This window comes from Eublepharis macularius, chromosome 1 (assembly GCF_028583425.1).
Source record: "Eublepharis macularius isolate TG4126 chromosome 1, MPM_Emac_v1.0, whole genome shotgun sequence".
In the NCBI taxonomy this organism is placed as follows: domain Eukaryota; kingdom Metazoa; phylum Chordata; class Lepidosauria; order Squamata; family Eublepharidae; genus Eublepharis; species Eublepharis macularius.
Window position 1 is genome coordinate 201,403,700 of NC_072790.1, and position 25,000 is coordinate 201,428,699.

General features: G+C 40.8%; 1 protein-coding gene across 1 annotated transcript in view; it reads left to right on the forward strand.

Annotated features, from left to right (window-relative positions):
• The window catches only part of EPAS1 (endothelial PAS domain protein 1), a 124,761-nt gene that overhangs the window by 63,052 nt on the left and 36,709 nt on the right, over positions 1 to 25,000 (forward strand). The window contains exon 2 of the mRNA XM_054983933.1: positions 9,682 to 9,872. Within this exon, the coding sequence (XP_054839908.1) occupies positions 9,682 to 9,872 (191 nt within the window). The remainder of the gene's footprint in view (positions 1 to 9,681; positions 9,873 to 25,000) is intronic.

Sequence of the window (25,000 nt, forward strand, 5' to 3'; positions counted from 1 at the left end):
TATCCTCTACAACAAATAGAGCTCATGAAGTTTTCTGTTTGATATGTTTTGAGGGAGCAGCTAACATGACTTAATGGGAGCCAAGGCTGATTGTTCTCCCAAGTTGGCTCCATTGGTTGGAGAGAAGTTAATAACCTCACATAAGAGTACCCACTCATTTTAATTGGAAAGTAAATATTGCAGCTGTTTCAACAACTGAAGGGGGCAAATCCACGCTACAAAGAATATGTACAAGAGTATCTTGAAGATACTGAAGAACCCTTGAAGTCATTACCAGAAACTGATGATAAAATGGTTGGCACTGCCAAGTCCTTGAAAGATATTGGCAGTCATATCCATTTAAGCAGAAATCTGAGCTTTGTGGGAGGCAACACTTTTGGGCTCTCACTCAATACCCACATTTTTTTCCTATTTCTGAGCAGCCAGTAGCTCAGGAAACAATTATGCAATTGCTTGAGGATCTACCAAGGAGGTAAGAGGAAGTTGAAAAAGCCTTGATGGTTGATAGATCCAGAGGAGTTAGCCGTGTTAGTCTGTAGTAGTTTGATGGTTGATGTATCAGATTTGAACCTCTGATGTATCAGAACAATTATTGCAGCTGTCCAAGTGGCATTTTTTTGCTCTGTAGCAGCCAACAAAGGCATGCCTATCTTATGGTACCCTTGTATCACTGCTAAGTTGTGGCAGGTTCTCAGACTGTAGCCTTCTTATTGGGCATGCATCTGTTCATGGTACATTGAAGGTGTCTTTCTTATCTGGCTTATCCTGCATGTGACTCAGCCCTGCCACCTTCTTCACAACTTAGTCTGCAACTGGCTGGAAGGCTTTGGAAATTTTGTTTTGGGCTTTCTAGGAGATTTGCAAGAAGAACTCAAACCGGCTCTGAATGGAAAGGAACAGGTTTAGTAGCTTTCATGGCACCTTTGAACCAGGCTCCACAGCTCCTGAGGCTGCCCCTGAAGAACAAAAAAACTGGGCTAACAAGGAGAAAATTATTCCAAACAAGTACCTAGTTTTTCATTCATTGCACATTCAATTGAACAGTTTCTTTTAAAACATTCATTTTATTCCGTGTCATTTCATTTTCAAAGTAAATAGGGGAGAAAATTAATCCTAAGGGCTCCGCTAGATTTCATGGTAAATTTGCAGCTGCTGCTGCTGAAAATTCAAGCTGCTTCTCGCTCCCCTCCCTTCTCTGTAATATCTAGCAGACAGTGAGAGAGTTCCTGCTATATATCCAGAAGGTCCTAAGTTCAATCACACTAGGATTGCTAGTTCAAACAGTCCCAGGAAGCAGATTTTGGAGAAAGTCTTTCTCTGCATAGAACTCTGGAGGACTTCTGCAAAATACAGTTAATATCCCTTTATGTCTATAGCAACCCACATGTTTTTTGGTCACATTTAGAAGAATGCCTTATTTCATATCGAACAGATAATTGTTACAGAGGTATAAATGTTTAAGAAGAAATCCGTAGACATCAATTAAAGCTGTAATAACTGTCTTGGCCATTCCTCTGACTTGAAACAAATACGAGTCTTCCCAGCCATGGCTCATCTGAGACCACTCTTTGCCATGTGAACAGCATCACTGGATCAAAAATAAAGCAGAGTGATTAATCATTGTTTCTTTGTATTGGGTTTGGGCAATGTTTGCGCTTTGCAAAGCCAATAGTTAACTTTATATTGTCTTTTTAAGAGAACAAGCTACCCTGTGCTCAGAACTCCCCACCCTAATACTTGAAACACTAATACAGTGTTTCAGTTGAGATATTGTTGAGACTCAAAATTGTTTTCATCTTAAGGATTTGTTTCCACTGCATTCAACACATACCTTGGCAGCTTCAAACCATCAAAAGTATGTGTTTAACTGTTCCTCAGCATTTTGTTGGCAAAAAGAATAATCCATCATTCTGAACAATAAGGCTGGGGCAGCAATGGGTTTCCTTGAAGAGCTGAAGAACTTGGCATAAATTTGCCACAGCCTTAAACAGAGATGTAATTCTAATTGTTTTCATAGGGTTCAATTTGGCCCTTTTTGGTATATGAGCAAGTCCAGGCTGACATTCACAACTGCTGCTATTTTAGAAGTGTCTTTCCTTATGGCATCCTTAGTGTCTGTCTGCGCCCTAGTCAGAATCAACTGAATCTTGTTCAGCATGAGCAAAAACTGTAGATTTGCATGCTATTACTCACCCAGCATTCAGAGGATCACCAGAACTGGAGGTTCTGCTTGTATGAAATGCCTATGATGAAGAAAAAACAAAAACCTACAGGTGCTGAGAAGTGCTGCCCAAAACCAAATGGCATATGTGCTACAAGGATTTGCTCTTGATGGGGGCAGTGGAGGAGAGGAATCTATAATATCCAGGGCTTTTTTTCAGCAGGAATGCGGTGGAACGGAATTCCGGAACCTCTTGAAAATGGTCACATGGCTGGTGGCCCCGCCCCCTGATCTTCAGACAGAGGGGAGTTCAGATTGTGGCGCAGAGGGCAATCTAAACTCCCCTCTGTCTGGAGATCAGGGGGCGGGGCCACCAGCCATGTGACCATTTTCTCCGAGGGCAACCCACTGAGTTCCACCACCTCTTTTCCCAGAAAAAAAGCCCTGATAATATCATTCTAAATTGTGATCTTGGCTTTATCTGTGACACAGCAAAAAGGCAATCATTTTAGCTTTTCCTTGTCACAAAAAACTATGGTTTGATGACAGAGCAAGGAAAATACCATGTTATAGAGAGAGAGGGAGGGGAGGAGTAAACATGTGAACCTGAGTATGGGTTGGTTTTCTATCTGAATTGAGTCTTTGAAAGAAAATGGTAAGTATTGAGCCAAGAGGAAAGGTGAGATAAACATAGTAATAAGTAAACAAACAGAGCTCATAAGTAGGTGTGTTTGTCCATAAGGAAAAAAACCCAAAAGTTGTGTAATATCATTTATAATGACCCAACAAATTACTAGCTGTCAGTGGAAACCAAACTGGGTAATATTACCTAGTAGAAGACACCTCTCCCCATTAGTGAATACTCATCTTAGATAATCTTCCTTCAGTTGAAGAATTCCACTTTTAAACAGTTAAATCGGAAGTATCACAAAATAGACAGAGACAATAGGTAATGAAGAGAGCCAGTTTGGTGTACTGGTTAAGAGCGTGGGACTCTAATCTGGAGAGCTGGGTTTGATTCCCCACTCCTCCGCTTGAAGCCAGCTGGGTGACCTTAGGCTAGTCACAGCTCTCTGGAGCTCTCTCAGCCCCACCCACCTCACAGGGTGTTTTGTTGTGGGGATAATAATGGCAGACTTTGTAAACCGCTCTGAGTGGGCGTTAAGTTGTCCTGAAGGGCGGTATATAAATCAAATATTATTATTATTATTATTATTATTATTATTATTATTATTATTATTATTATAAGAAGAAGAAGAAGAAGAAGAAGAAGAAGAAGAAGAAGAAGAGGGGCTGCACCAAGGCAAAACAAAAAAGGGGGCAATTGGTGCAAAGGGAAGACTCTTTAATAATTGTACACTCCTACACATTTTGCTTACATCGTCGTCATGGGGAATCTTGCTTTTAGTGTCTTTCTTGTTTATGCACTTTAGCAGTCTGCTAAAGTGCATACCTGGAAAAGACACTAAAAGGAAGATTCCCCCAATGAAGCTGTATGCAAAACACGTAGGGGTGTATAATATTAAAGTAACCATATATTGTTAAAGTATAACATATATTGTTAAAGTATAACAATATAAGTAACCATGTTGGTCTGAAGAAAAATCCAAAAACAAAATTGTGTAATAGCTTCTATTAAGAATTAGAACCAACCAAAATGTCACAATATTAATAGGTCACATATGGAAATGTTGTTTATGTTATTTCATCTTGATCTCCAAAATGAAGCTTACTTACTAAGGGTGGAAATTTAGGGTCACAAATGCACTTCTCTCTAATAATGATGACAGAGTTCTATACCACAACCTTGCTGCTTAGACGCCCCAGTACTGCACTTTGACCATTGCTGCTTTAACCTTTGCTGAAGAGATAAAGCTCAACTTTTGGTATGTGCTTTTTAGATTTTGTAAATAGTTGCCTTATCAGCAGGCAGATCTCAACAAGGCTGGTTTAGCTTCTGGGTAATGATGTTTTTGCAAACTTTCAGATAAACTGTCAAGAATAAATGACTGATTGCTACAATGTAAGAATGTTCTGAGATTAGGATCTTGAGGCTGTGCAAATACAAATGAATGATAATGATCCACTGTTGGAGACTGTCCTTATCTCCCTGATGTGATCTTGTCCCATATTTTATTACTAATATCATAAATGCAAGCAATACGAATAAAAGCAATAGCAAAAGTCATCCTATTTACAATGTGCTCAAGTAGATTCATGCTTTCAAGGACTGTTGTTTAAATGGGTATTGGAAGAAACCTCTAAATGGGGATACCACAAGAAAAATGCAGTTGCTGACCAAATTAGATCAAATGCTTAATTTAAAAAGATGGAAACAATTATCATTAGAAAGCACAGTCCATCTATTCTCTAAGGGCCTCTTTGTGTATATCATTTTTAGGTGCCTCTAGAAATACAATGTGATAAATACGCAGTTGGAAAGCACATGCATCATCTGTACTCTTGTCAGAGAGCCTTGGTAGGCTGTGGTTCTCTGAGTGTCCATTCTGTAGTGATCATGAGTTTGTTGCTGTGCAATGTGTGGAATGGCCCTAAGATCCAAAGGCTCATAGTGAAAGTGGGATGAAAGGCAAAATATAAAAGTGGGGATCTCAGAGGCTACATTAGTGTTACCGTTTTGTTGTTTTTGACTTTTCCTTTGAAATCCAGATTGGTGACTGGGGCAGTGTTATTTTGTTAGCATACCCCAAGTGATTCACAGACACTCATTAGTCCATTCTCACTAAGAGTCACTGCCTAAGCCTTCAGAATACTGTGTATGTATTTACTCTGTAACAGCCTTACTGGATATTTGTTTCAAAATATATTGTCCTGTAATGTTATGCAGCATTCAAAACATACTTCCTATCAGTTGCAATATGTGAAGTGGTGAACTGGGCTCTGCATGGTGTATTAGCATTCATCTGCATGCATTTACATGCATGAGAGACTCACTCGGTCACATATTTATCTCACCCTTTATCTGAGTAGCTCAGGGTGCATCCATGGTTCCCCCCCCCTCTGTTCCACAAAGAATCCAGCAAAAAGCCCTTCCACCTCCCAGAATGGCATCTCTAATTATTCACATTAGTAACGTGTTAAGATATCACAAGGGAGAAGATAGGAACAATGATTTACCAGGGGCACATACCAGCAAATCAGGACAGTTCTTTGGAAACAGAGACAGTTGAACCATACAAGTTAGCTGCTTTTAGTATTTGCAACAATATCCAGGGAAGTGACATGGCCTGCTAAAGGGAGGTAATTGCAAACATACTCAACAAGGGTGGGTTAGAGTTTGGAGTTCTTTTGATTAGCCTGTATGTAAAAAAAATTATGTGCTGGCACACACTGATTATACAGGGCAGTAGTTAATACTCTGGGTGTAATAAAGAACAGGAGGAAAGAAACTGATTTTGAACAAAATGTGTGTGTGTTTTTAAACACTGATGGTGTCGCTTACAACTATTTGCTTTCCTAAACGTTGTCTGTTCCAGTCTGGTCAGCAGTTTATAACTGCAGAGAAAGCCATACATATTTTCTTTTATCTTTTGGTAGCATTAAAACACGCTGTTCTTGTTCTACAACGTAACATTTGATGCTGTGATATCCAGCCCTTCAACAGTAGCATTTATTCCTGACAGTTTAATTAACTGTGGATTTCTGACCTTTGCAATGTAATAATCAACAACTGTGTGTATATAGGCATATGCAAGTATGCACGACATACTCCAGGTCACTCTTTTCAGCAAAGTTGCTGCAGTAACTGGCATATATCACATTGTGTGGGATCCAAAAATGTTTAAAGGCCCTGGGTATATCTGGGTTCAAATAACTGCTCAGACATGAAGCTCAGCTGGCTATCTGGGGCCAATCACTACCTCTAAGCCTGCCTCATGGGGCTCTGGTTTATTTTCACCACATGGAAATGGTGCCATGAGCTCCTTGGAGAAAGAGTGGGAAAATAAATGTGATAGAAAAGTGAATAGACAAGCAATCAAAATCATCTGTGTAGGTCAGCATTTTAAGAGAATATTTATTAATTGCTTTGAGTTAAATCTGCATACACGTGCATATGAATAAACAATACTTTTGAAGAAAACTCATACTTCACTTTTTAGAATGATTCATGTGTGCATAAGATTGCTAACTTTAGTTCAGGAAATTCCTGGAGATTTTAGGAGTGGAGCCAGGAGAAGGGAGGAGTCAGCAGGGTATAATGCCATAGAGTCCACCCTTCAAAGCAGCCATTTTCTCCAGGGGAACTATTCTGTGCTAGCTGGAGATGTGTTGTAATTCTGGGAGATCTCCAGGCACCATCTGGAGTTGGCAGCTCTTTGTGCATATCACAGCAGGTACCACTTTAGAAGTGGCATTTTTCCTTCAGTGTCAAGCTGCACAGAAAGTCTCATCTAAGAGAGTGCCTATCATCTGCACTTTTGATATGGGTGAACAAGGGAATTTATTGCTGAAATTAGGTTGGAAGTTACATTGTGTGTCTGTATTTTGAAGGGTGGGCTTTAGAATTCAGTTGGGCAGGTTCTACAGGAAATGAATGTGGGTTTTTTTTTTAGCATCCATTATTCTCAGGGGATCAGGTGAATTTAATTCAGTGGTGGTCCTAATCTAATATTAGTTTGTTTTAGCCTAGCTGCAATGGTGCCCAGACCAAAGTATGGACAGCACCATTTATTGGATGGATGGATGGATGGATGGATGATAGGTAGTAGACGTTGATGGCTTTCCCTTCTATTATGAATTACAAGTTATTAAAAATAAAGTGAATCGGTATTGGAAGGGACAGATTGAGCCTTTTGCCATCAGATGGCGTTCTGGCTTGGTTCCAGTGATGTGAGTGCAGAAGTAGATGCATACTGAGTGTGGTTCCACTTGCACAAGGGCTGCAGCACCAATACTTAGTGCTTCAGTGTCATTTCTAACAAGTAACAGTGTGCACATGAAGCAGTGGTATGTATAACACAAGGTTCACATTGTATTTAATTTGTTTTGGAAATTGTATTTGAAGAAATATCTTGCAGTATGCTTTGCATATGCAGAATAGATAGTAGGAAGACAATTGCTCTCATTTAGTGCAAGCAGCCAGCAAGGAATGCTTGTAGCACTTTCACTGGTTCAAGGACCCTTGCGCGCATGAAAATCTTCTGTGGGATCAAACCAACTGACTATACCCTTTCCCACTTGCTCTTCATGCCAGGTAACTTGCAGAGCCTACATATCTGCATACCTCAGAACAGGTTTATCCTGTAAGATGTCTGCAGAACAGTAGTGCCATATGAAGTATACTATAGGGCAGTGATCCCACTGCAGCACCATGGTGCCTGCCATTATGACACCCACTAGCTTCTTCCCTTGGAGAGTTATGGCCAAAGAAGATTGGGCATAGTACTGATGGCTAGATAAACTCAACAGCACGATATGTTAATATAATATGTTTGGTTGGTACATTCCTTAGGCACTGAAGTTGTTAAATAGACATAGCTCAAAGGGTTAAGGAGGTGGGTGGTGTAACTTCAGACAGAAATCACCCTGACATGTAGATAAAATACTACACTATTGTATGCTTGTTGTCAGTTTTGTTGGCGAAATATTCCACAACAAGTACGTAAATTAAAGAGTAGTGTTTTGATGAGCAGTACTCTTGTGGCAAAAAAGAGAGAAATGTTTGTGGGTTTGTCTGTGCCTCTTGCAGCAACTGGCACCTAGTTCTGGAGTTCCCAGATGCATTTAGTGATGGAACTTGGATAACCCCGTTGTTGAATTCAGAAAATTAGAAAAGGAGTGGCAGAAAAGGGTGGAGTGGGTAATCTGGGAATGAAGTGTTTTAAGTGGTGCTTGTTTTAAGTACTGCTTTGATATGAATTTATTTTAGTAAACCTAAGAATGAAATCACTCTGAAAAAGGTAGGGTGAATACTTTTTTATATATATTGATTTTTTTAAAGCCTTGTTTTTAAGCAGTAGATCTCTGGGAAGAACGTAATCTGGCTGCAGTGGAAATAAAGCATATGCAATCTGTTCTGAAATCATGACTCTCCATAAGCAGCATTCATTATTAGCCAGTTTTGACCAGCCTTGGTTAATGAACGTGGCTTGTTTCATTAGCCAATGCAGTATATTTTACTGAGACTGTTAAAGCTTTTACACATACTTTTTCTGCCTGGAGTGGTGTCATTACATTGTTGGTATACAATAGTTATTTAACAACATGTGCATTGCAAGAAAATAATGGCAAAAAGCCTATAACAAGGACTGGAAAAGAAGATTTTAAGCCCAGACTACAACATTCCGTCACCCTCAGAATCTTCTGCAATGCGCAAGATTCAGTGATCCACATGCTGGGATTATCTTTTGACAACTGCTTTGTGGATCTCTTTCATTACCTCCTTTCAAGAACTAGCCTGAGTCTAGTCTATATTTCTGGAGTACGTGAGTGCCAGTGTAAGAGGATGTCTTAACTGCTGGACAAACAAGGCATTCATACCACTCTGGCTGTTTGGCCAACCTGGGTTTTAGTGTTCGTGGAAAAACTGGTCTGCGATGGAGAGCAACAACAATATGGAGACTATTGGGTGGATATGGTAGGAGCTGAAGTGGGCGTAACGTAGCTTGAGGGGCTGGTATTCCAGACTGTTCTGAGACCTTATGTTGCAAAAAGGGTAACAGTCAAAAAATGAAGTTGTGGAAAAAATCTGAGGTGGACAGCAGGCCTTCCACATCTGAGCCACAGGTGAAGGAAGCAGTTTACAATTAGTGTTGCCAACATCTAGGTAGCACCTGGGGATCTCCAGGCATTGCAACTGATCTCCAGAGAACATAAATCATTTTCTCTAGAGAAAATGGCTGCTTTGAAGGATGGACTCTACGGCAATATACCCTGCAAAGGTCTCTCCCCAAACTCTGCCCTCTCCAGGCTGCAACTCCAAAATCTCCAAGAATTTCACAACCCATAGCTGTCAAAATTGTACTATATTGTATAACTCTAACACCAAAGGTTGCCAGCTCCTTGATGTGTGGACCGCCTGTATTGAAATGCATTGTGGGTTTAGATGGTGTCAGGTGCTCTCTGTTGCTTGACTTCTAAGAAGATGAGCTATAGCATAATAATAGAGCACATGTACAGGTTCAGTCCCTGATATCTCCCTCTGAAAGGATCTCTGGTAGCAGATGTTCTGGGAAAGACCATGGAGAGCACCCACTAGTTAGAATAGAGTCTATGATCCTGTGCTAAAAGGGCTGGTCGTCTGTCCGCCACATATCCCCCACATATGGAAGATCCATCAGCAATGATTGATCTGCGATGTCCATATTTCCCACATGCAAATTTTGTTGCAATAACTGAGTGATGACTAGGATGTATGGACTTGCATTATCTCCTGGTTGCAGCTATCTAATTATGGTATGTCATCCAACTAAAGCAGACTCATCTGGGTTATCTCTGAGCAAATAGACTTAACAGTATACTATGTTTCTCAAGGTTATTTTTCTCTTTTTCATACATAGGAGCAGTTCTGAAAGGAGGAAGGAGAAGTCAAGAGATGCTGCAAGGTGCAGAAGAAGCAAAGAGACTGAAGTATTCTATGAGCTGGCCCATGAACTGCCTTTGCCTCACAACATTAGTTCACACCTGGACAAGGCATCAATAATGCGTCTTGCAATCAGTTTCTTAAGGACACACAAGCTGTTGTCTTCAGGTAAGTTTTATAAGTAAAATTTGGTCCATTATCCAATGGATGTAGTAAAAGGTTCAGCAGCCCAAAAACTGAATACAACCCTAAAGGGTGTGGCCCATTTTGGAAGCAGAGCCCTTGTTTCCACTGTCAGAACTTTGCATTATAATAATATGTGTACATCTGAACTGATTATAACAGCATCCACTGTGGTAAACATCATAATGTAATATTGAACTTGCTATTCTGGGGCTTGGGTTCAAATTCCCACCCTGCCATTAAGTTCACTAGGTATTCTTTGAAAAGTCTCCTCCTCTCAGTCACAAACGATGAGGTTGTGTGAAGATTGGATAACTCTGTGTACACCATGCTAAGTTCCTCTGAGGAAAGAGCAGGGTTATAAAAGTGCTAAGTAAATAAACGTATTGCCAAATGGCAAAATAAAGGCAGAAAATCTGGTAATACTTCATAAAGGTATGCCTAAAAATAAACCTGGGTAATTTTAATTAAAACCAATTAAAAGATTTCAAGCTTGAAGAGTTTAATCCTAATTAAAATACCAAAGTTTATAAATCACAGAAGATTCCCATGCTGGAACAAGCAACTCTCAATTTGATGTGGAAAACATGATTGCACAACTACGCTGAGAAAGCAGCTGTGTATTCCAAAGGCCTCACTTAAACTGGATTACGCATATATACAATCTGACTTTCTGACTACACATCCCTCACTGCTGGTCATCATGACTAGCCTGCAAACTTTGCTTCGTAATATATTGTGGGGGAGGAGGGGAGAGATGTGAAGGGAAACAAATCTGGGATAGATCCACTATGTGAAGATTGTTGCCTCTTTGTCATTTTGCATTATGTACTCTTGGCTACTGCTTCATCCTGCGTGATAAACAGCTCTGAGTAAATCACAAACTTGTGTACACAGCAAAAGATACTGCATGCAATGTAATCTTATGTATGGTGCAATATGGTCCAAATACTGCTGCCCCATAAAATCTGGTCTGCTAGATGAACTTCTTTGATACAAGAAAGGATATAGAGATTCTGGTTTAGAAGACGCCACCCACATTGCTCAGCACAGAGGAACCAAAATGGAACTTGGTGATGATTTGCTTGATTATGCATGCAAGCTTTATGTTAAAATATTTAATTACAGGTTTTTATCAGGTTATTGCTTTGGGTAAGCAGCAGCGTGCTGTCGGTAAAGCCATGTCTTGCCCTTTGCTGTTCCATTTATTGGTGTCCATGTTCAATGGCAAGCTAGATTCAGCGTGGATTTGCATTTTCATGGATACCCCACCATCCACAACTGGGTTTTTTGGCTTTGTGTCCATGGCTGCTGTTCATCCAGAAGTGCAAAAAAATACCCACCCATTGCTTAATAGCATATACTAATCTGTTTACAATGTATACCGATATTAACTTGCCTTTGCACTGGAGCAATACTAAAATTATAACATGTGTTGCAGACCAGCTTTTGAAACCATGCCAGCAAGCACTTTAATTGCAATGAGTTGATCCTCCTAGAAGCCAGAAACATCTGAGTTAGAATGTTGTACATGCACTTCTTCTTTGGGGGACATTCAGATCTCTTTGAGGCTTAGGCCAGACTTTTCCCAAGAAACTCTTAGGTGTGTCCAGACTGTACCTTCCCTTTATGCCTGTTTTGTGATTAAAAACAAAACAAAATACTAAACCAAAAATGTTAGGAAGTAGTATCTGAAAAAGAAGCAGAAATCTGTTTGTGTCTTTGCGCAATGAATTGTAACAATCCCTACAGCATACGCCCTTTGAGTATGCTGCGATGTGATTCAGCGGAGCTTCCACACCCTTCTGTGGCATCCTGATGCATTGCTGATTCTTCCCCTGGCCCTGCATGCATGGCTCTGCACTTGCATCTGCTGGGAGTCATTTGTGCACCAGGGAAGGATGAGTTGCCAGATGTGGTGGTCCTTGACTGCAATCAAAAGGCCCTCTTGAGTTGCAGTAGAAGTGAAACAGCCTGGCACACATGGAGGCAGCTGGAGAGACAAGGGAGTGTGTTACAATAGGGCCATGGGGGACCTACTCAGTTTTTCTCAATGTGGGTGCAGGATTGCACTTTGGGTCTTCTGCCTGCGCTATTTGGAAGCAGCAAGTGTCTGTGTAGCCCCTGTTTAGTTTGCTCGCATTGGATTTTGTTTTCTAGCATTGTGCACCTAAAACTTGGGACAGGCAGCAGGAGGGGGCTTGGTTTAAACAGAATGCTAGGGAGCAAAAGAACTCACCTGAGTAATTTTGTATGGCTTATTTATACAGAGCTGCTCCCTGTGCTAATCTGTAGCATGTGCTTAGCTTGCTAGTGCATCACCCTCCTATGCTTGGCATCTCCAGTGTACTAACTGAGCACATGATGCTGCTTTGCACCTGGAGCAGCTAAGTTTAAACGAGACAGTGGGAAGCACAGAGTCATGGGTTTTTTTCATTGCCAAACATCTTATTTAAACTTTGTCTTATTTATTTATTTGTTTGTTTGTTTATTTATTTTCAAATTTGTATTCCGTACTCCCCGCGAGCGGGCTCAGGGCGGATAACAACTCTCTCTCTTAGGTGAGAATGCTGAGTGTGTAAATTGGACTGTACCACTCAAGGTTGGTGGATGCCATTTTTAACACTCCTTGCTGTGCCAGTTTGCTAATTTAGAAGAAGGACTTAAAAATAGAAACGAAGTGGTATGTAAAATAAATAAATATCCATTGTAGCTCATCCTGGCTTGCCACATTTCTCTTCTCTACGTTAGCCACTCCCAAGTTTTTCTGTTAGTAGTCTAGTGGGATTGCCACACTAGAACACATCTCCTCCCTTTCTAGAAAGAATTAGTGACATGAATTAGTAAACTATTAATTGCCTTGCTGTTTGGAAAGAATTTCACTTGTGATAGTAAAAATGCGATTGGTAGGCAGATGTTAAATCATCTTGAATAAAAGGATTTCATCATCCTTTAGGTTAAGCGCTTTAATGCATTAAGCAAGGAGGAAATTAAACAGTTTGGATTACAACAATAACAAAATCAGGCCTGCATTATTTCCTATTCTTCTGAGTGCATCCTCTCTCAAAGTTTATCTTTTGCTAAGCTTGACTGTCTGAGTTGATTTTTCCAGCACCGGCAACTTTCTTCATTTGGACAGCACTGCTCTGTAATTGAAATTCTACCGGTATTTGAGTCTGCAAAGGGATTTCCCCAGCTGTGAGCAAATCTCAGGATTGTGTGTAATGCGTCAAATGAGAGGAGGATGGAGGTTATTATGCATTTGCTTTATTCTCCAAACCTATTACACTAAATGGCCACGACCCTAGCTATACTTGCCAGTGCATCACCCTCAATGCCACTCAAAGGTGCATAAATGATCTGTTTGAATTTATTATTCTAGTCTATGTATGTTTAATGATGGAGAATGCTGCCTCTTCGTAAGAAACATTTCTCCTGCTGATTTAGACTGCCATGCTTTTTTAAGGCATGGATATTTTTTCCACTAACAAGAATGTGAATCCTAGTTGTAGTTTTTAAAATTTTACTAGAAACTCTTATTTTTAAAAGAATAACTAGACACGCCATTTTTTAAACCATCTGATTCGATATGTTTTTAGCATGTTTCCAGGAGGAAGTTGTTCTCACACAGAAGTCACAGTAAAGCAATTTAAAGGGAACTAGCATGCTATCAAATGGTATGAAAAGTTTTTTCAAGATAGAGGGATATCAGCAGAAATTTGGATGATCACTTTAAAATGTCAGATTTTATGAATCCAGAACTACAGCTGCACTACAACTAAACCCTACATCATCTGGATGCAGTAAGAACAGTTGCACATTGCACAGCTGTGGACTGTTCAACATCATTTAGATGACCTGAGATTCTCCTTCCCTCCCTTTGATATCCCTCCCAATTTAATTGTATTTAGTAGCATGAATGGATGATGTGGTGGTTAAGAGCGACGGGACTCTTAATCTGGAGAACCAGGTTTGATTCCCCACTCCTCCACTTAAAGCCAGCTGGGTGACCTTGGTCAGTCACAGCTCTCCAGAGTTCTCTCAGCCCCATCCACCTCACAGGGTGATGGTTGTGGGGATAATAACAACATATTTTGTAAACCGCTCTCAGTGGGCGTTAAGTTGTCCTGAAAGGTGGTATATAAATCGAATGTTGTTGTTGTTGTTGTTATGTTATTTCTTCCTTGAGATGAGATCTAACAAGCGCAGGAAGTACGCAAAGATGGGAAGGCTGTTGATCACCTGGCAGGCCACAGACCACAGTAGGTGGGCTTCATATTTTTTGATAAGTCCCAAGTTGTGCAGATATCTTAATTTTTGCTTTTGCAAAAACAAAAACAGAGTGACATGTATCAAACTGTGTTGTACCTATGACAGAATGGCATTTTTGTTTGTGGATGAAGGGGTTAGTTATTCCCCTCATTTTCTGCTCCTATCTCTCTGCCTGTCTGAGGGTCCCCCGACTCCCGGGAATAACATTTGTGAATACTCACCCAAGAGTGTGGAGTCAAAATTTCCTCTCAGAGCCTGTATCTGAATGTCATGCTGCTTTCTGTGTTTTTCTTGTTTTAGTGTGGGCTGTGGATAAAACCTTAATATTGTGGAAACAGCAGGAATTTGCCTTAAAAATTAGTTGACATACCAACCTGTCCATGCAGTGGCTACAGTGGAACAGGGAGTGTGCTTTTCAAACTTTTGAATTTGTACCATATAGAAACGTTTCCTAGCTCTTTGCTAGGCTGATCCTTAATTGTCAGTGGCACACCTGACAATCCAATTCTTACCTTCAAAATCAAGGTGGGTAACAATTCAGGCTGATGCATATGGGCACTATACATATGACAGTTATGTGGAGGGGCTTTGCAGGATGGTTTGGTGTGATCTTAGCCTCTATAGTGTGAAGGCCGAGAATGTTTGCCCATAATGTTACCAAACTCAACGCAGGGCATGAAGTTCTCTTGGAATTACAACTAATTTCCAGATTACAGAAATTAGTTTCCCTGAAGGAAATGGCAGATTTGGTGAACAAGGCTGTATTTGCTTCCTTGCTGAGTTCCCTCCCCTCTCTAAATTCCGCCTGCCTTGAGCATTTTCCCCACATCTCCAGGAGTTTCCCAAGCCAGAGCTGGCAACCCTGTCTGCACAGGGCTAAGCTAAATCTGTGTTTCTCACACTCACCTCAGTTTTATAACACAATTGCTAGATGATTTATGATAAGTCTCGTCAAGTAGCCCACTCTCCCAGTTATGAATATGGAAATGATCAGAAAGCTTCTGTCATGTTTTCTTCTTCTTAATTTTATTCTGTTATTGGACTTCTCCTCCTTGCTTGGTCTTATACCTTTTTTAGACCTTCCATGATGACTTAGGTGAAAGGGTTTACTTTAAAAAAGGAGTATAGAGCTGCTTCCACACCTGCACACTTTTGTGCTGCTCATTAACTCCTTTTCTGCAATCACCTTAAAGCAGAATTAAAATGGTGATTCAACATGGGACTTAATATAGCGCCACCATCCCACAGGCAAGATCTTCATGTATATTTATTTGGAAGTAAATACTACTCAGTAAAGGTTTTGCTTCTTCTTGTATCTATTCCATTACAGCTCCTTTCTCTAAATGCCTTATTTCCCTTTCAATCTGGATTGATCTTTAATTGTCAGTTTTTGTTTCTATGGAGGGAGGTGGGCTTTAATGGTCACCATCTAAAGAACTGAAATGACTGGCTGCTCATTTTCTTCTGTTTTATTTTCTATGATTTGGATTGGAAAGTTGCAGTAATGGAAAAGAAAAAGATAACGAGTGATTACTTAACTTCAAGGAAAAAAGCAATAATTAATGCTCTTCTCCTGTTATAGTGTAATAGTGTACTTTTGCTCCTTTACTCTATTGCATTATTCCTGAATTGATCCTTAATTATTCAGGAATATTGTTACAGTGTAAAGGAGCAAAATTTTTAAAAAATATAGCCCTGAGAAATTCCACTGACATTTTACATGTTCAAATTGGATGTGTTGCAGCTGTGAAGGCACTGAAACTTTTTTTTAAAAAAATTCCAGAAGAAAGAAAGAAAGGCAGCAAGGAAAACACAGAAATGCATTAAATTGGCATTCATGTCATATGGATTCTCTGTTTTAAAAAGCTTAATGAACCAATAATATCCATTCCAGACTGAATGGCAAATATGGAAGCAGCTCATGTCTGTTTTATAACAAAAATGTAGACTGTAGAAGTAAAAACTTTCATATGTATACTTTTATTTACAAGTAAAAGAAAAGTAAAAGATTTTAGAAAAGGCTAGAAAGAAGTTAGTGCATTGCTGTTTAATTCCTACAATTTTAGCATTCTACTCCTGGCCCGGGATTTTTAATTCCTCAGTATTATTTCATTCTTTATTTTCCTTCTTCTCAATATTATTTTTAGGGACTGTACATCCCATGTACTCCACAGAAGTCACCTAAGGGTCTGGATTTGGTCTTTTGTGTCATTTTGTGATAGGAAAGGTTGGTCCCATATCTTGGAGTTCAAAAGAGTGCAACATACCACACTTTGCTTTATTATGGTTCCTTCTTTACTTAGTAACCCATTTCCCTTTGATTTTCACAGTAGGCAGCTCTAAGCGAGAATTCTGGGAAGGAAGCCTTCAACATGTTGGTCTGGTGGCCAGACTGAGATTATTATCACAGGAAGCTAACTGAAACAATAGCTGTAGAATATTGTTTCCATTTTGTGCATACTGAACTTGAAGGCTTGCTACCCTCCCCCGCCTTTTGGGGGGCTCTTGCTTTTTAACAGTGAAATAACAGCTAGAAATTAAAAAGATGTGACTCTTTTCAGAATGTAAATGTGTAGTTTTGGGGAAAAGTTTTGTCTGTTGAATTTCTCTTTGCTATATATCAAAGACATAGGGGGAATAAAAGGATAGCAGGATAGCAATTCCAGCAATTAATCACATGAATGAAAAATCTATTGAATATTAAAATTAGACTGAGTTCTTACACTCCTAACAAGCTGGGTGAAAGGAAATGCATCCTTTTCCCACTGTAGCCAGGAACATCTGAAGCCTGAGCCCCATGGGAAGATGCATATATTAAAGGTAATAGCATGTGAATCTTCCTTTGGGTGCATACAGATGTATGAATCTGCCTTCTGCTGAGTTAGATCACAGGTCCATCTGATTTAGTGTGGTCTACTCTGACAGCAGCTCCTGAAGGTCTCCGGCACAGAAACAGGGCCAGCTGTCCACTCAAACAACATCTTAGGGCAGCGCAAGGAGAAGGTCACTGATGCATTGCAGGAGTTGGTCCTAGGGTAATTCTAGAAATCAACCAGAAGCTCTATGGTAAAACCATGGAGCAGGGGTCTACAACCTTTATAAGCCGGTGAGCACCTTTGAATTTCTGATACAGTGTAGGGGTGCAACCACAGCTGCCACAGGAAGTAGAACCAACCATAAAATAGCTGCCACAGGAGGCAGAGCTACACACACACACAGAGGAAACCCAGGTGCAGAGGAGAAGAGTGGCAATTAAAAACTGGGAAAGATGGGTGAGAGAATAGAAAACACTGTGGTGGCAGCTGCCGCTGAAACAATACTATCTTAATCTACATAGCCCATCAAATCTTCAGTAGCTAATCAGAAGCCCTGTTGGGGCAAGAGCCCCCCTCCCTCCATTTTCTAAAAATGCTTGGCACTAAGAAAGGTGAGAACAGGTGCCATAGTACCAACAGGCACTACATTGGGAACCCCTGACAGAGTTTCCACTGATTTCTAGGGCTAACCTACATGTCTTTCAGGCTTTACCCAGAAGTAATCTTGCACTGTAGCTGCCATTCCTGTTTCTTTTCCTCCACTGCTGCTCCAAGTGGCAGTGGGCAAATGAGGCTGCCAGTGGGAGGCCTCCCTCCATAGTAGGAGACCTGGCAGCCCTAGCTGGTACTCTAGCTGGCAGTGCAGTTGACAAATTGCATTGCCTCCCAGGCTTTCAACACTGCCAACCAAGCCCTGAGCCATGAGTGTATGTTGCTTGGGCTGTCAAAATACCTTGAAACAGCCCTGCAGAGTAAGGTGTTTCCAAGTTCTTGTATGCAAGGGATATTAAGTGGAGGTGCCAAGAATAGGAGTTAGAACCTTATAACTACTTAGAAAGCAGTTGTTACCATCACAGCTGTGGGAGAAACATGTAGATTTAACTATGAATATTTTAAACTAACAAGAGAAATCTCAGCAACCAGCATGATCCTGGAAGCAACAAGTATCTGTTCATCCATTAGCTGCACTGCCTTTGCAGTTTTCTTCTTCTTCTTTTTTAAGGCCTGATCTACAAAACCTGCGGCATGTGGAGTGGTAATGAGGTGGCTGAATGTTGGGGTGGTAGACTGGACTGTGCTACTTCAGATTGCAGGTGAGGGATTATGTTTCTCGGAGTCCCTCTACATTAGGAACTTTGTGTAAGTAGGAAATGAGCACAGAATGCAAAAGGTCAGGGTGGAACCTTTCTTCCCAATGTACTGGGTTTTGTTTTGTTTTACTTTGCAAGCAGTTTTCACATAGCAGAGCATTCAAAATGTGACCCTCTTTCCTGTGGTCTGAAGTGCTACATTCCACCACCTCAGAATTCTGTTACTTTATTCTGTGGCATGTGGAAAACAGGCCTCAGAGCCAAACTACAAGTGATGCCTGACACAGGTTGGACGCTTGTCTGCTTCCCTCTAGTTTTGATGGGAAATGTAGGCAGCTTGGCAGAATGTTGGACAAGTGACAGTTGAAAAGTCCATTGGACAGCAGTCAGAGAGCCAAGCTGCAAGACCAGGGCGCCTACATTTCCCATCAAAACTTTAGGGAAGCTGACAAGTGTCCAAACTCTGTCAGGTGTCACTTGTAGCTTGGGTCTCAGTCTCCAGCTCTTGTAGATCCAGAGCTGTAAAGCAAAATATATATTGTAAGTAGGGAATGTACCTGCTCCTGCTTTCCATCAGTCCTGCCAATAAGGGAAGATGCAGCTATAATTGACATGGCTGCTACATCTATTCCCGACAAGCTTTACTCTTGTCTGAGGGCCAAGCTACAAGTGACAAATGACACTTGAACGGCAAGTGGATTGAGTGGAGGGCAAGTGAACAGGGAGAAATACACTTGCCGTTCAAGTGTCATTCGTCGCTTGTAGCTTGGCCCTGAGAAAGAAGGGTGAAAATGTTTGATTCTCATAATTATGCCAATTACTCTGTCTGGATTTAGGGAACTGGAATATGACAAGGTCACTGATTGATCCCAAAGTCTAGATGCTACCTTGCCCGTTTGTGAAATGTAGAAAGTTCAGAACCTTTTCTCCCTCCAACAAAATGTGACAAGCCCAATCCTGTGGCAACCAAATGTGTACTCTTGATTGGTAAACTCTCATTACAAGCCCCATGAGCAAGGCCTAGAATCTACATGCCTCTTGAGCTCAAGATTTACCAAACAAAGGCTATTTTGATCATTTTCCTGGAGACCATTCTTAGCAAACATAACACATGGTGGGAGACTTTTTTTAGTTTACTTTTCCCCTTCCCCCATCTTTTTTTCCTTTACATTTTCTTAAGCAGGTGGAGGAAACTAGTGAGGAGTTATTTCTGGGCAATGGATGGTAAAAGTAATGGGAAGTAGTAGGGAGCAGACAGGAAGTTCTTTCAGAAAAGGGAGGCAATGTGGGATCTGGCTTGAGCTTGTTTCAAGGGAAATAACCAGTGGCGCCAGAAAGCCAGTAAGGGACGGTGGGTGCAGGGAGAATAACTTTCCTGTATGGTTTTAAAGAATATCATTAGCTGTGCAGGGAGAAAGGGACTGTTGGTTATATTTATATACATGCTACAAGATCTTGTAAAATAAAAGAATCAGTTTGGATGATCTAAAATACAGCCCAATTGCTGTTTGCCTCCCAGGAGTTTCTTGGCTTTTTTTCTTTCTTTCCTTAAAAAAACACTGCTAGCCTGGGGAAGTTTTAATAGACATAAAGTTGCAGTCCTATGCATGTTAGAGTTGCAAACCTCCAGGTGGGGGCTGGACATCTCCAGATGAGAAAGATCAGTTTCTCTGGAGCAAATGGCTGCTTTGGAGGCTGGACTCTATGGCATTATACCTCATTTTAGTTCTTCCCATACCAAAACCCACCTTCCACAGGATCCACTCCCAAATCTCCAAGTATTTCCAAAGCAGGAGTTGGCAACCCTAATGCATGTTCACTTGAAAAGAAGCCCTGAAACTCATTCCAAGTGAACTTGCAAAAGGTTGATGTGAACTTGAATCAATATATGCATATGTGGATGATTCTATTCAAGTCTCTGCTTTCAAGGAACCGTTTTGGTTCATTTTATTTTAAAATATTTTATTCTTTCTGTTAATATTATTCACATCGATTTTCTTTTTCTTTTTTTTTATTGGTTTCAGTGCAAAACACATTTCCGGCTATAATTTTTCTCTGCATCAAATTGGGATGAAATTTGCATTGCATAACACCCACAAAAACCCATGCTGTCAAATTTCAAACAGATGTGTGAAAAGGTGCCCCAATTTTATAAGAAATTAAATTGGAGAGGCAGATGTTTGGCCATCTAGGAAAGCACATGAACACAAATAGTTTATAAATAGGGGGTAACCTTTAGACACCTATTCGTGTCTAAATCAGGGGGATGGAGGCACTTTTTAAAGTACATCAAAGCATGTGGGCAATGGGAGATAAACCCTGCACCCTCCTGAGTCATACCTCGCTGTGCTATGCATTTTTCTCCCAGCCAAATTCCAACACCAAAAGTGAAACTGGCTGGGGGGGGGGGAATGTAAAGGAAATGAAGGATCACACTGTGGTAAGTTGTATAAGGGAGAAGGGTTTCATTCCTCTCACCCATGTACTTTCTGTTTGCTTGAAAATAGACCCATCATACCACATCCACTTCAGCTCTCCAGGTTCTCACACAGAGGTCTTTCAAATCATATACTACCTGATCCTTTTAAATAAAGATGCCAGAGATTGAATCCTCCTGGGGGTGGGTCAGGAGTTCCCCAACTCCTGTTTCCTGCCACTGCTCAGAGTGGCATTAGGAGAAAAAAGATTTAAATGGGGAGAAGCAGTTAGCTGTGCAATGTCGCTTCTGGGAAAAACTTGGAAGTGATGGCACACCTGTATAGGAATTGCTGGAACTCTATGGTAAAACCAAGAGTTTCAGTCAATTTCTATAGAGGCATGATGTCACTCCAGGGTTTCCCCCAGAAGTGACATCACACAGTCACTGACTGCTGCCCCCTGTGTCTCTCCCTGGTCTCCTGCTGGTTTCCAGGCTGTGCTGGGCAACCCTGTATACTATTGATGTTGTGGTGATGTCTGTCCCTCTCCATTGCACATTTATTGAGTTACTTTCCTCTCCCATCCTATCGGATCTTCTTAAATTTGAGCAGGTTTCTGAAGAGGTGGCATGTAATTTCCCCAAACAAGTAAATAATAATTAAACCAGGCAGGTATGCATCCACCAGAATAATGGCCAGATCCCAATTTTCTGAATATTACCAACTGTCATTCATTTTTCAATAATTATAAAGATTATGTATGAATGAAATGAATGAAAAATGAAACATTTTGGTTGATTATTTAATAACTGAATGCACATCCTTGGTTCACTTCATAGCAGTATTTCCAAATACTTGTTAGAATCAATGCTATATCTCTTGACAGCTTGGGGTGGATAATGTATGTAACTTGGTTAGAATCCTCACTACTCATCAAGCAGCAGAATGCAGTGTCCTTACTGAATAAATGAAAATGTACATTAATTAAGATTGATAGTTCTGTGCAGGGGGTGGGATACGGAGATCCCACCTGAGTCATAGTGCTTGTGAAGAGAGCTCTCAGCTGCATTCCAAGAAGTTAGACTAAAGGAAGTCAGGCAGCATCTGTGGAAACATGTTCTAGCCCTTTGGAACTCTGCACATCCTGACAGTGGGAATCAATCAAACCTTGTTTACAAGGGTTATTTTTAGCATAAAAGAAATGTTTCTTTAAATATTACACCAGGCATTTGCTGAAAAAGGACAATTCCCCATTGGTCATTGCCTATTCATATTTTTTTTACAGACTATGCCAGTAAAGATAGCTTTACATATTACCAAATCCTGTTCAGAAGAATTGTAGAAGACAGTTTGATTTGTATGGACTACTTCAGCCAGGTCCTTCATCCAAAAAGCTCAGGACAGTATCATGCTTTACCTGAGAGAGTGATTGGCCTAAGCATACCAAGAATGATTCATGGCATGCTGTGGATTTGAAGCTAGGGCTCTCCACTCCCCAGTCCTAGTTTAACACTCTCATCGCTAACTACGCTTATTTCACTCAGTGCCACTGTAACTGCTCTAATTGCACACTACCAGTTTGCCTCTTAAGGGAATCTTTTAGGAAGTGACGTCATTCCTCATCCCATGCCATCCATTATGTGTGCACGTGTGTTTCTTACCAGTGAAACTTTTACTGCTAAGTTACTTCTCAGCTCTGAGTACTTTATTCTGTTGTAATGCTTCTAAATACTTTATAACAGAAGGCCCAACTGGTTAATTTCAGAATCCTGGGGGGAAAAATGATTCCAAATACAAAACTAGTATGAGAGGAACTGATTAAAGGGAATATTTAAATGCTTCCCAATAGTCAGATCTGAAAAATGCCCTTTTTCCCCTAGTGCATATCACTAGTGCTGCCCTTGAAAGCAATTTTGGAGCTTGGATTACTGCAAAACATAGCCGCGCATTTTTTTAAAAAACGGGGTGAGCCACTATTAATGAATTACATCTCTTCTGAAACAACTTCCATTGGTTGGCTGTTTGTTTCAAAGTTCAGTTCTAGGTGCTTTAAAAAAAACCTATGGAGTCCACTTACCTGAAGAACCCTCTGCATGCCTGCAGAGCTTATCACCCCTGCTTGTTATCCCTTCATTTGGAGAGTGTGCTCTTCTATAGTGTACTTTATAATGAGCCTTTTTAGTTGTGGTTCCAGCCTTAAGAACTGGTCTCTCAGAAGGGTGCAGAGAGCGCCATCTTTAAAAGTATTTAGGAAAGCTTGTAAGGCCAATCTTTTTCAAAGGACTCATTACTGTTCATTGATTATATTAATTAGTCTGTGAAGATTTTTTTTGTTTTCTTTTTGCAGTTGGCTGGTATTATATAGACATTTTTGTTCTGAAGTGGTGTTGGTGAAATAATGTTACATTTTGGCTACTCCAGGTTTCTAGCGTGTGACATAGTTTGCATTGTTATCTGGTTATGCACTGCAGAAGATATTCTCATGTCTGTCTGCATCTTGGAGAGGGTTAGAAGTTGGTACCTCACTGGAAAACAGATGCTTGCATCCCTCCACTGTAGCACTTCAACAAGCACACATCATGATATACATGACTCATCATCACTGCATAGGTTAAGACTAGGGCCGAATCCACACTTCCTTTTTGTTTCCGCGCCTTTTTCACAAGCGGTGCGCTGTTCATGCAGATACTCACACGCTTTCCCATTCCGCGTGTTCCCTGCCATCACCGCGCCACAATTGCACCTTCCTTCCAAACCACGTGATAGTGGCGGAAATCCGTTTTCTCCCCGCCTTTTTTTTCCCTGCACAGTGCTGAAAGGTCGGTATACCGGTAAACCAACTGTAGTGAGCAGCAGTTTGCGCTAGAAAAGAAAATGTCACCGGAGCATGCACATGTCACATGGGGACCATTTCCCTACTGTGTCCCACCATTTTTAAGAGTGTGAGGAGCTAAGCCGAGCAATCCTGTATTTCCCACAACGATCGTCTCCAGTAAACGGCAGGTGCGGAAAACAAATATATTCCTGAAAGCTTAGGACGCAGGTGGGAGATTCTACCATGTGCGAAAGACAGAATGCATCATCTCGTGGCGTCGTGTGGCTGTGCTGCAAAGCATGCCAACCACAATCTGAGCCATCATCACAAATATCATACTCTGAGCATCCATGTTGTTAACTACTAAAAGCAGAAAACCACTCTGAGCAGCGGAATTTCCAGACATTGCCTTTAATGTGACAATCTAATTTCAAATTTGCCCGCCATACCAACCAGCCAAACAAGCAAAAAATGAGCCAATCAAAGATGAGGGGGAGGGTACATTGCCATTTCTTAAAAGTTGGAATATCGGTATACCAGAAAATTGACCTTTTTTTTAAAAAAAAAAAAGGGAAGTGACGTGCGCCGTCAATTCTGACGGCGGAGGATGGAACCGTCCACTGTAACGCTTTACTCAGTGGCGTGTGGAGAAATGATTGCGCCATGAAAATGCACTGGAAGGGTGAATGTGATGATGCACAGCATGGTAGCGGAAAGAACCCGATTGCCACGACTGCGCAAGATAAGCGAATGGTGAGTGAGTGTGGATTCGGCCTAGGGATCAGCTCATGCCCTGTTCATCAGTTGCAAACAATGAAATGTTTTTTGATTATCAGTTTGATAGTTCATCATTTTCTCTGTGGGTGTTCGACAGATTGTTTCACTGTATTCCTTGTTAACCATGCAGTACAGCACAATAGGCTTTTTGTGCATGCAGTTTCTTTCACAACCCAATTGAGGTCTACCACTTTCTCCTTCTTTGCTGCATAACTGCTCTGCTCATTGGGCAATTGTTTAAATAGACAATTTGATCACTCACAGATCGTATAACTCGGCCATCAATAAGAGCTGTGTTTCAGTGAACCTTTTGGTGTTTGCTTAAGTACTCTTTACTGATGCTAGTGGCTGCTGATCATTTTGAATCAGCAGCACCTTGCACATTCTCAGTTGGGCAGGCATTCGTCGCTGTTTGACATGAACCAACAGGCTGAATGATCCGCTGACATCTGATTTCTACATTCAAAGATGATAAGTTCGAACATCAAACATTTTCTTAACGAAATTGGCGGCATCCCTAGTTAAGACATGCTTGCCATCCTTCTGAATAGTTATCCTTTTGACTGGTTTGTGCCACTGAACGACAAAAGCAAACAAGATACCTTAAGAAAATCTCTTGTTTCTAATATTTCTCTGTCAAATGAGGAGCATGTACACAATGCTTGTCACAAAACGTAATTAGAAATTAATTTGGGCACGTCTTGAG